At 34.6% G+C, this 13612-nt stretch overlaps 1 protein-coding gene across 1 annotated transcript in view; it reads right to left on the reverse strand.

Moving 5' to 3' along the window:
• Nucleotides 1-13612, reverse strand: part of LOC118201156 (lachesin-like) — a 259543-nt gene that overhangs the window by 55136 nt on the left and 190795 nt on the right. Inside the window, exon 2 of the mRNA XM_085806926.1 lies at nt 13471-13589. Within this exon, the coding sequence (XP_085663052.1) occupies nt 13471-13589 (119 nt within the window). The remainder of the gene's footprint in view (nt 1-13470; nt 13590-13612) is intronic.

Consider the following 13612-nt stretch of genomic DNA (forward strand, 5'->3'; position numbering starts at 1 on the left):
TACCGCACAAATAAAAAGAATCGCATAAAAAAACACCGAGCAAAAACAGGTTTGAGTGAAATCGTCTGCTCTTGTTTTTGTTTTGATTGGAGATGTGGTATAAGAAACTTATTTTGGAAATGTCTCCTAAAATTATTACATGGCTCCAAGGTTACGTAAGTGCACATTCTGACAAAAATATTTTTATCAGCAAATTGTAGTGTTGTAAAAATAGAAGCAACTGCATTTAAAAAAAGGCATTTTTAATATATTAAACTTGAAAAGGAAACACGTCTTACTGGAAAAAAATAAACAAAAGCCCCTCCTAAAACTGTCCGAACGCGGGTAAATATAAAAAAAGTGAAGTCTGTGAACCTGAAAGAAAATCCACAGACTAAAGATCTGTTGCATCGAAACTAGGAATGTTTTCTGGTACTGTAATTAAATTATTCATAACGATAAAAAAAGATACTTAAACCTTACCTCCTTATGTTTAAAAGCATACTGCCGAACAAAAGCAAAATCTTAGAGAATTACATGAAAGACTCCTAGCTGTTGATAAAGGGAAATTTTTGGTAACACCCGATGAGATATGGGTATATTTAAGTGACTGTCATAAAAAAGATGAATTTTCTATTGCTCAACTTGCAGAGTTTCCCTTAGTTTGCATAAAAAATTATTTTGAGTTTGATATCTTTCTTGAACCTCTCATTTTCTCCTCGCATTTCATCGCCAGGATACAAACTTGAAGTTACATGAAGCGAGTGTTTAAACGGATGTTTCTTGGAGTTTATTCAGAGCATGTTTTCGCTAGCCAGGGCATGTTACGAGTCTGTTCTTGCTGTCACGCCTTTTTGTAGGTTTAATAAGTATAACGCCGGGTAAGTTGTTCAGTCCGATTAGTTTGCCTTAAACGGTTAGTCTTGCACTACTTTATCACTGAATTTATTATGTAACGATTTTTAAGGTCCACCGCAAGGCGTCAGTGTTACTGTAAGCACGGAGGGAACAGTTCTATACTCCCGTTCCACTCGGCTGACTGACGAAATTCAAATTCAGTTTTTCATATGTCGAAAGCGCGATTTATTATATGTACCAGTAACGATTTTTTTTCCACATTTCGATTCTACGAATCAAATTAGGCCTAAATATTAAATTTTGTAAAATCTGGTGCGAAATTTATGGAAAAATTCAACAATTTATCTTGGCGCATGTTTTTCAGTTTGCGTGAAGAATAATTCACTTAGTGAATATCTAAATTTATAATAACCTATTCTCCTTTCCTTTTTCTCATTGTAAACGACCGGAAAAAATCATCCTTTGCTATTTCTAATGATTTTAACAAAGTGCGTAAACCACATTTGGCATTATTATCGCTTATAACGCATATGCCAGATTTCAAAACGTGACAATATGTAAATACACGTACATCCTAGGAAATTTTGAATAAAAAAAACTTTAATTTTTTGCAGGTATGCTTAGAAATACATCTATTTTAAGATGATGGTAAAAATGTTATAGGTTATAATTCAAAACCTTTATCGAAAAATTTATAAAAACTATTTAAAAATGCAAATTAAAAAAATAAATCATAAAGAGGGGTGAACTTTATTTGGAATGAAGCTAAATTTCGAATTCTGGAAGAAGCAATCAATTAAGTTTAATAAAAAAAAGGGATATTAATAAATTTAGATCATATTCAATTAACTTTGAGGAGTTAACATTTTGAGAACCAATTAAAAAAAAAAAAGTGCGGTTTTTACAAAATTTGGCAGTTTGGCTTAATTTGAATCGTATAATCGAAATATGGGAAAAAAATCGCCATATCATTTCAGAAAAAGTCCGGTTTTTGTGTCAAAATATCTATATTAGAACAATGCTATATATAAATCTAATACATATCCGAAGTCGTGCTTTCGAGCCATGAAAAACGCAAGTTGAATTTCGTCAATCGGCCCAGTAGAACGGGAGCTATAGAACTGTCGCATTTCTTTTTTTTTTTGAACAGCGTCTCTTTCTGTTCATAGTTGGATATATCCAAAAGAACCCTTTATTATAATAAAGGGTCCTTTTCACCCTTTTTCTGTGATGGTATTACTTCACGCCTGCGCGAGAATTCGCGAGGTTCATTTGTAGCATCTAGTTTAGTTTATGTGGAAAAGAAGAGCTATATCTTATAAGATGACCAGTAGAAAGACAAAATAGTTAAATTTGTATGCATTTTGGAAGTTTACAGGAGTGCGAAATTAGTAGAAACAGCTGCCATATCTGGCAGCTAAAACGGCCTTTACCCCATTAGGCATGGAGTCAAACTGGGCTTGGATGACAGAAACGGGCAACTTATTCCATGCTGCTTCAAATCTATGCCACTTGTCATCAACTGTATTAGCTGGAGAGGGGTGGTGAGCCACTCTCTCAGCAGCCCATGACCAGATGTTTTCAATGAGCGACATATCTGGACGCCGTGCACGCCAGGGCAGCAACCGAATACCCGGTGTATAGAAGATGGTCAGAACACGACGTGCAACATGTGGTCTTGCATTATCTTGTTGGAACATGGAGTTTGGGAACTTCGAAGATAGATAAGAATCACTAGACGTACCGATCTGCGTTCAAATTACCGTCGATCCGAACTAGAGATGCGTGTGTCATGTATCCAATGGCTGCCCAAACCGTCACACCAGATGCAGGGAGCTATAGAACTGTCGCATTTCTTTTTTTTTTTTGAACAGCGTCTCTTTCTGTTCATAGTTGGATATATCCAAAAGAACCCTTTATTATAATAAAGGGTCCTTTTCACCCTTTTTCTGTGATGGTATTACTTCACGCCTGCGCGAGAATTCGCGAGGTTCATTTGTAGCATCTAGTTTAGTTTATGTGGAAAAGAAGAGCTATATCTTATAAGATGACCAGTAGAAAGACAAAATAGTTAAATTTGTATGCATTTTGGAAGTTTACAGGAGTGCGAAATTAGTAGAAACAGCTGCCATATCTGGCAGCTAAAACGGCCTTTACCCCATTAGGCATGGAGTCAAACTGGGCTTGGATGACAGAAACGGGCAACTTATTCCATGCTGCTTCAAATCTATGCCACTTGTCATCAACTGTATTAGCTGGAGAGGGGTGGTGAGCCACTCTCTCAGCAGCCCATGACCAGATGTTTTCAATGAGCGACATATCTGGACGCCGTGCACGCCAGGGCAGCAACCGAATACCCGGTGTATAGAAGATGGTCAGAACACGACGTGCAACATGTGGTCTTGCATTATCTTGTTGGAACATGGAGTTTGGGAACTTCGAAGATAGATAAGAATCACTAGACGTACCGATCTGCGTTCAAATTACCGTCGATCCGAACTAGAGATGCGTGTGTCATGTATCCAATGGCTGCCCAAACCGTCACACCAGATGCAGGGACCCTATGCCGATGTCGAATGCAAGCAGGCGACATATGGTGTCCTGGGACACTCCAAGCACGTATACAGCCATCAGAATACTGCGCATACACCCGGGACTCGTCTGAAAAGACGACTTTGTGTCACTCCTGTATCCAGCTTTGTCGTTTGACGCACCAGATTCGCCGTCTTTCTCTATGCTGCATCGTTAAGGGAAGCCGAAGTAATAGTCACCCCTGCTGATAGACCGCGTTGCTGCCAACGTCGACGTACCTTACGAGCTGCTACTGTGCGTGCTACAAACATGCCCATTTCCTGACTAATGGTCGGTGATGTGGTCGCTCGGTTTTGCTGAGCTGAAATCACAATATGTCTTTCCTCTCTGGTGTCAGTCATAGGAGGGCATTGAGATCTTGTCTGCCGTTCACTATGACCCACAGAAATCCACTGATTCACATGGCAGTGGTTGGATGTCGACCAGTGCGACCGGCGATATCACGAAACGATAATCCACGCTCTCGTTGGGAAACGATCCTACCTTTATCAAATTTCGAAACTTGCTGGTAAGCATTTCTCTTCTTATTCGAGGCATAACACGATATTCGGAGCAAACTCCGTCCTTACAAAAAACTTTCCGCATGAGAAATCCACTACACAATGTTTCTTTTATGCAGTGCTTTAGATGTCGTTTCCCCTCTCCTGCTTCGTCTAAATGCGCTGAAATACTAATCATTTTCATATCCTACTTCATGTGATTTTGACGTTCGTAAGATCATTCCTGCCTGGTGTTACAGTTTTAATGGCCAGCAGTGTATATAAATCTTAAGACTCGATATTCTCTCATAATCCTTAAAAAATGTACTTTCTTCATATATAACTCAGGTGCATTTCCTAAATTTTTAAGAGCTAATATCATATAATTTTTTATATGCTATTCCTTTTGGTTAAAATGACGACATTTAAGCACGTGTAAACAAGTATTTTTGGTTACGGGGTTTGAAGGCCAAATACTCATTTTTTAAACAGCGCATTAATTTCAAAATGGGCGATTTTTTAACTTGTACTTTATTGCCGTTACAAAATGTAATATTCTAAACAGTATTAAAATGACGATTAGGAGTTAATTTTTAGTCCAAAAGGGGCTTTGTCCCTGAAGAACTATTGTTTTCGTTTTGCGATTTTACGTTGAATCACTATAAATATCCGTTTCACTTTTCAAACTGTTGCCACCGAATGTTAGAGCCTGCATTATATTTGAAGAAATTAAATAAGGAAAAATCTGAATAAATATATGTCTATTTCTCGCATTGTGACATAACAACGGCACATAGAACCATCGAATTTTGAATGACGTAATCCTCCTACGGATATGGGCATGTGGAAGACCAAATTGGAAATTTGGAATTTGTTTTATTATTGATTTCATATTTTGTAAAACTTTACAGAATTTTTGATTAACAAACTCAAAGATTTAAAAGAGAGCAATGGCAACACTCTACGGGAGAAAAAAGCTTTTTATCTCCAGTGCGCGGAACTGTGTATCGGAAATTCTAAATATAGGCTCGATTTAAAATTATTTTACGATATCTCTCTTGAACTGAATTTTATGGTTTAAGTGCGAAGAACATGATATTTAATAAATAAAGGTAATACACAAAACGTTAAAAAAACGCCCCTTTGGACGTAATTTAAAATTTGAAATCTTTCAAATTAAAAAAAAAATGTTTTTTTCAATCAAGCTGTTCTAAAGCATAGACCTTATCTCTTATTAAAACAAAATATTTAAATGATGTATGATATTCATTGCATTGCAAACAACCAATTTTCACTTTTAGTCAAAACTTCATTTCTTTAAAGAACTCGTTAGAATTTTGTTTTAAACATTTTTTCATGCCAAATATTATTTTTTAAATCGCATTTTGTCAGTCATATCTTCTTCAGTTCGATGAATCTTCTTTATATTTTAGTGAAAGGTAGAAAAGAAAGCAACACGGTAAGCACATAATTTAGACTTTTAGATAATTTCGTTTGGATTCAAACGTGTTTGTCAAGTAGAACTCTGTAGTAAAGGTATATAAAATTATTAAGTTAGAAATTTTTTTAATGATTTGTATTACTTGTGCATACTCTACATTTTTATTAAAATATACGGAGATATTTTTCCAGCCATTCACTACGCTATAAGTAATATAAATATAAATTAAAAATTTTTGAAGTGCAAGGAAGGTAACAGCTGAATAATTATTAGTATATCAATTCTACCATTTGTTACCATACCATGCTGGTGATGAAGTTAAGAAAACTGTGCTCTAATATTCTTAATTTATGCATAATGTCAGATACTGATGCACTATTGCTAAAGAGAACTACGCATGGTAAAATTTTAAATTCTAAAAGATTTTAAAAAAATCATCAGCAAAAAGTTAAATTAAAAACATCTCTTCCAAGCTGCCTTTATATTTAATGAAGTTCTATAAGACCCTTAAAGTGATGCTGCTTCCCTTTCTTCTTTTCCGGCAGAAGTACGGGTTTAAACTGTACACGATTTCACAATATTTTAAGGTTGGTTGGTTTAATTATAACAAAGATCGCGTGGGCCACCTGTCTAAGGAAAGGGATGCCTTCATGGAGGACTTTCGGCTAATCTTTGGAATATGGTAACAGGTAGTTTGGCGACATTTTGGTAAGGCGATAAAGGTTACTAACTAGGACTTTAGCAATAATCTGAGAAGTACACAGTTCGAATCACAGATTATTTTGTCTCAGAGAAATGAGAGATCATGAGACATGCAACATTTTCCGGAGAATTGCAATCGTGATTTTAGCTAATAATCACTTAGAAACAATTTCGTTGCTAAAGTGCAGAATCGTCCACTTATTTGTTTGGCGCTTTTTACAAGAATAAGAAGAATTGGAATTGTGTCAATTTTCTTTGACTTTTTAAGTGAAAATAGGTGGATGTGTACATGGATAAAGTCAAGAGTGTGCGCAATGCCATTTTTGTGCAATTCTGAGATTTTTTTGCGTGAAAATAGGTCGACGTGTACATGGATACCGTGTATATGCAATTCTTAAAAACACGGCTAGCAGGGCACGATTCTACACTTTCTCCCGATTTCGCACCTAATCTTCGTCATAATTAAGCACTTTTGTTCCATAAAAGTTCTGACATTAGTAATTCGGCTAGCAGATTGTTGGACAAAATGTTAATTAAAAAAAAATGACTTTACTTCGTGAAAACAAAATGCCATCCAAAAAAAAACTAGCATGTTGCTGTAGCAGGGTTGGTCGCCAAACTTTCGCCAAAAAATCGCCAAGTTACCATAATCCGAGATTAACCCTCCTTTTTCATAATATTTAACAACTTTCTTTTCGAATGCAACAAAAAAAAAAAAAAAAAAAAAAATGCTAGCAGGGTTGGTCGCCAAATTTTCGCCAAGTTACCATAATCCGAAGATTCACCGGACTTTCTAAGGGAAACTGGATCGGATACATGTTACACATGGGAAAACCATGAAATCGCCCATGCAGCCAGCTCGTTCGCCTGGAATCGAACCCAGGTCAGAACTACCAGTGTTTAGCGACTTGCCCGCTGAAGGGCACCGATATTTTAAAGACAGTTTTGCTTATCATTTCATTGTGTTTATGGTTAATCGTATTTCGAAAGTTTATAAGAAGGAGACAATAAATTACAAATTAAAACTTTCTTCGGAGAAGATTCGTGTAAAAAATTAAATTTCACATATTTTTACTAAAAGTTGTCAAGCGACTCGCCTAAATGTTTGCCTTGTTTCATTCATTTCTGAAACTAGAACTATAGTAGATTTGCAGCCAACAGCTTTCGAAACCTTTTTAGTCACGAACTGTTCCGAAACACTTTGTATATTAAGATAGCTGCGGTAAGACATCTTCCCCGCGAAGCGGGAATGATGGTTTCCAGAAAGTGGCAAAGAAATGCAGTGTTGCTATATTTGGCGCGAAATCGCCTATTTGGCGACTAAATTGGATATATGCCTTAGATGGAGTGAGAACATTCTAGAAAGAATTCTCCAGAGTCGGGAGCTGTACTTTTGTGCTTTGCCGGGAAGCTGTCTTCACCTTTATAGCCTGATAGTCTGAAGGCTGTGTTGCTAATTGTTTCAGAGTTTTTTGTCAGAGGTTTTCGACGACTGTAAAGCGTCTTTAGACCTATCCTGCTTAATACTGTAACAGCTTTAAATAATATTAAAATCTTGTAGATTAAATAATTTAAATAGATGAACATTAAGGTATTTGTGAATGACAATATTTGAAATCAGACTCGAGTGCCTCGTGCGACTCTCACACGAAGAATGTAATTTATTTTTAAATGATAGAATATGTTTTCTCTTCTTGTTTGTATGTCGCCAATTTTTTGAGTGTTAAATAAAAGTTACTGCTATGTTCCATCATTGGAGTTGCTTCATTTCGCCAAAGAAGTATTACAGTCCTAATTATTTTGGAGGCACCGACCGAGATCGAATAATCGTGCGTATTTTTATTTTATTAGTTCATCACTGAACATAATATTAGTGATACCAGATTATTACTTCCTGTTCATAAAGAATTACTTTATTTTATTAGTTCATCACTGAACGCAATATTAGTGATACCAGATTATTACTTCCTGTTAATAATAAATTGTCTTATTTTATTACCGTATTTGATATTATATTTAATATTCATTTTAGTTGTCCATACGGTAGATATATATATTGCTCTATGTTATTATTCTTATTTTAATCAGAATTAATATGGTAGAGAGAATGAACTTCATATAATTTAAATATTTCATTTTTGAGCTATTTTGAGGAAATATAGGAACACAGTGTTAGTTAATTTTAAACATAGAAACAATGTCTTACTTAGGAAGAGCTCGTGAGGAAGATTTGCAAAATCTAGCAGCTGAACTGGGAGTTCATATGACTGCAGATTTGAAAATAGTTTATTTAAAACAGAAAATTGTTGAAAGTAGAGATTATGATGAAGTCTTCGTCAAAGGAGTTTTAGATACAATAATAGAAGAACGGAAAGAGAGGGAGGAAAGAGAAGAACGTAGGAGACAGGAAGAAGCAGAAGAGCGGAGAAGAAACCAACAGTATGAATTAGAGAGATTAAGACTTGAAGCAGAGACAAAGTCTCAAAATACCGGACAGATCCGGCAGAAAACGGAGCTGCGTCACCTTATGCAGAAATTCGATGACAAGAAAGGAGATATCAGTCTATATTTGCTATTGTTTGAAAGGCAAGCAGAATGGGCTAAAATTGATAAAGAAGAATTTGTATCTCATTTACTAGGACTACTTCCTTACGCAGTAACCCAGTTAATAGCTAGAGAACCCTCCGATAAAGCTAAAGACTATGAACACGTGAAAAATTTATTGTTAAGGCGGTTTAAATTAAGCCCGGAAAAGTTTACGCAGAAATTTATGAAACATCAAAAAAGTACCGAATCCACATGGGTGGATTTCAATTATGAAATAGAAAATTATTGCAAAGAATGGGTGACTGGTCTAGGAGTTAAGACTTTTGATCAGTTGCTAGATTTGATGGTGCTTGACCAACTTAAACGTCGAGTTCCTCCTGAAATTCGAGATCATTTTCTTGATGAATGGGTAGAGATGATTTCATCTAAAAAATTAGCTGAAAAACTTGATGCCTATGAAAACGTTTGCGGAAACTTTCAAAAAAGGCCTGTAGTGGATCGGCAGAAAGAAAGATACAATGCACTAACTCATGGTAAATTGAGTTCTAATAAAAATAAAACTGAAAAAAAAATTGTCATCAGGATTTAATTCGCAAAGCTGGTTTCATAGACCTAGAAGTCCACGTCCAGATGATAAATATGAAAAACGAAAAACGCCACAATGCTATCAGTGTGGGTCCTATCAACATTTAAGACCCCAATGTCCAAAACTTAAGAATAGTACTGAATCTCCTGCTAATCTTAACAGAATTAGTGCAAAACCAGAGGATAAATTTCTATTAACTTATACTAGTATGGGTTACGTAAATGGTCATAAAATTCCTATATTAAGGGATTCAGGTGCTAGTATTGATATAGTTTGTCGCAAATACATCACGCCGGAAATGCTGACAGGTGAAACTGTGTGCAACAGCCATTAGATTTGAATCCAACCTGTTTACCATTAGCTGAGATCGAACTAAATTGCGATCTTGGGCGAGTAATAACTAAGGCTGCCATTATTAGAAATGAACTCGACGAAGGAAGGTATTTATTAGGCAACCGAACTTTTGCACTGTTGAATAAACAAAGAAAGGAACCTGATAATCATCCTCCCCAGGTTAATGCCGTCTCTACTAGAGTTCAAAGGAAAAGAAAAATAGCTGAAGAGAAGATCTTGGAACCGATGAAAGAAGAAAATAAAGCATCCAAAGATATCTTTGAAGAAGTTAAATCACCGGAATTAAACGTGGAAGATTTTCACGAAAATTTGAAAAATGATGAAGAAATTAATACTGAGAATCATTTTGCAATGCAGCGTTATCATCATCTTTCGGCTTTTGATTTAATATCAAAGCCGCTACTAATAGACGAAGAAAACAATTGTCGAAAGCAAATGACAAATGAATATTATCGAAAAGGCACAGATGAACTGAGGAAAGGCTATGCTGTGAATTATAGCCGAGGAACTGGTCCACCATGGAAAAAATCTAGGCGCCGTCAAGGAAAAAAGGAAGACTAATTTGATCATTTTGCATCTTTTTCTACTTAAATGTGGTATAAGAATATTTGTTTAAAACTTAAAAATTTTGGCCTGAAATTTAGAAACTTATGAGAGAAGTTATCTTTTCTCTTTAAGCATTTGAGCAAGCCGAGCTTGTATACTTTCGAATTTTACAGAAATTTTCCCTTCGGTAAAAGTCTCTCCGTTGGGGGAGAGGTTGTAACAGCTTTAAATAATATTAAAATTTTGTAGTTTAAATAATTTAAATAGATGAACATTAAGGTATTTGTGAATGGCAATATTTGAAACCAGACTCGAGTGCCTCGTGCGAATGTAATTTATTTTTAAATGATAGAATATGTTTTCTCTTCTTGTTTGTATGTCGCCATTTTTTTGAGTGTTAAATAAAAGTTACTGTTGTGTTCCATCATTGGAGTTGCTTCATTTCGCCAAAGAAGTATTACAATACTGACGAATAAACTGTGTTTTGATTCTTCGTCAGGAGTTGTTATCAATCACTCCAAATCCACGAACCCGTGGAATTCGACAATATGTATGAATTTTCAGTATTTTATGTATGAAATACTGTGGGTCGAAACGTAGACGGAATTATCCAAAATCGTATTTTATCAAATGTTTAATATATTTTTAAATTTTCAAGTTTGTTCCTTTTTTCTTCAATTTTTTCACATTTCTTTGCTTTGTTTTAATTTTCGTCGCATGGACACAATGGCGATTATAAATATTCAGGGTGAATCTCTACATTCTGGTAACTTCGCGATTTTTTGGCGAAAATTTGGCGACCAACCCTGCTACAGCAACCTGCTAGTTTTTTTTTTTGGAAGCCATTTTGTTTTCACGAAGTAAAGGCATGTTTTTATTTTACTTTATTTTTCTTTGTTTTATTTATTTATTTATTGTTTTACTCAACATTTTTTCCAACAATCTGCTAGCCGAATTACGCTTATGCTAGAACTTTTATGGAACAAAAGTGCTTAATCATGACGATGATTAGGTGCGAAATTGGAGAAAGTGCAGAATCGCCCACTGCTTGCCGCGTTTTTAAGAATTACGCATACACGGTATCCATGTACACGTCGACCTATTTTCACTTAAAAAAAAAAATCCCAGAATTGCAGAAAAATGGCATTGCGCACAGGCTTGAATTTATCCATGTACACATAGACCTATTTTCACTTAAAAAGTCAAAGAAAATTGACAAAAATCCAATTCTTCTTACTCTTGTAAAAAGCGCCAAACAAATAAGTGGGCGATTCTGCACTTTAGCAGCGAAATTGTTTCTAAGTGTTTATTAGCTAAAATCACGATCGGAATTTTCCGGACAATGTCACATGGCATGTCTCATGATCTCTCATTTCTCTGAGACAAAATAATCTGTGATTCGAACTGTGTAATTCTCAGATTATTGCTAAAGTGCTAGCTAGTAACCTTTATCGCCTTACCAAAATGTCGCCAAACTATATTACCATATTCTAAACTATATTACCATTCCTATTACCATATTCTAAAGATTAGCCATATTCAGTTTTACATTTCTTTACATTTATTCTCTTAATAATGTTTTACTTTGCATAGTTATATTACTTTAAAAATGCGTTCACCACAAAGACACTTTAACAAACTGCAGCATTAATTATAAAATACTCAACTACATTGAATTTGAAAATTTAATTAACACAGGCAGTATTTCAAACCCTTCAGACTTTTCACATATCCTTTAATCCATTTAATGTTATTGTCAAATTCCTTGACAAATGTCTTACAGGGTGTTTATTATGTTGTTATTTATCGAATAAGAGGAAATGAACTTATACCGTCTGCTTGGGATCAGTAATAGTTTTCTCCCTGTTAGCCACGACTTCACTGAATTCTATGGCCATAACACATCTAGAGCAAAATTAATTTCCTGTGTATATTTTAATTACGCACATGCATAAAACAGTCATTTTTAATTAAGACCATTCAATTTGAGTTTCGGTTGAATATAAGAAGGTTAGCGTAGCAGAATAAATATCAAAAATATAGCGCTATGATATATAATGGTAGTTATTTGGTATAATTTAGACAGATGTGTTATGTATGTCTTTAATCTTATTTCCAATGTTTATAGTAAAATTTTCAAAAATGGGATAGAACCTCCCATATTTAAACAGTTAATTATTGATTTTTAAAATAATCTTCGCTTCCAGTTGTAATATTCCTCCCTTTTATTCTACTAAAACTAAGGGTTGAGTAACCCTTAGCTTATTAAAGCTACTAAGCGAGTAATAGTTAAGTCCAAGAACAGAAACGTAAACTCAAGAAAGGTTAATTACATTTTATGGAACTACTCTTATATGCGCCCTCAGGTGGTCAAATTTCTCCCCAAACATTTTTGGCGAGAAACTCCGCACCGCCATATTATTGTTATTTTTGTCTACATTTCGAATTTTAAGCCTAAAATGTCTCCAAAAACGCGGTTTTCGCACGTGAAAAGAACCGCGATTTGAAGACACAATTTAAGCTAAAAATCCGAAACAAAAACAAAAAATGAGATAACAAAAACGTAAAGTTTCTAACCAAAAATATTTGACAAGAATTCATGTACACAGCGATACGTTTTAATTTCAAGACACATCTGCGAATTGCAGCGACGGAATCTACGAACTACGCACACCTCACTGCAATAAAGTAACATAACAACAATAAATTTCAAAGAATACCATGTACACAGCATTCTAGTTAAACTTAAAAATCATCTGCGAATTGCACAATCTAAGCATTGCGCACAAATCAACCAAATAAAATAAAATAAAATAACTAAAATTACAAGCAATTGAAAAAACAAAAATAACAACAGAATAAATAAAATGGATAATGTTCTTGCGATCTCAAAGAGTCCAAGAGCAATCTGTGCTTGCCCCTTGTGACAAATGATCCATGAAAAAATAAAATAAATATTAAAGAATAAAATAGGAAAAAATTCAAGCAAATAATAAATATTCAACAGGTTTTATAACAAAGAATAATGAATGCAGAATTAGAACAATAAATAAAAGAAAACATTGAACCGAACAAAAACCATAAAATATATAATGGAAATAAAATTCATTCCATAAAGTTATAAAATTATAAATACTTCTTTTATCGTAGTACATTATTTTAGCATTTTAAGTTTAGTTACGTTTCATATCCCCGAGAAAGCTTATATAAAAAAAAGGTAATAGAAATAGTTAAAACCGAATTTCTGTGGTAAAAATACATTCTTTAATACATAATTTTATAAATATCTATTTAACCTACATCTTTAAAAAACGAAAGGAAATATAGTTTAGAAATTTGGATTTTTAATGAACTGATGCTAAAACTAAAAGACATTATAATCTTACCCTATATGTTCCAAGATTTTCCACCACGCATGGTAGGATGGCATCTCGACCTTCCGCCACAGTCAAATTGACAGCATTTTCTGCAAACCATGGTTCTAATGGGTTGTGGGGCTTTTCAACTAGGAAAAATATAGTTCGGGGT

This window comes from Stegodyphus dumicola, chromosome 12 (genome assembly GCF_044657685.1).
Source record: "Stegodyphus dumicola isolate Sdum_Otavi_A_Nest chromosome 12, ASM4465768v1".
NCBI lineage: Eukaryota > Metazoa > Arthropoda > Arachnida > Araneae > Eresidae > Stegodyphus > Stegodyphus dumicola.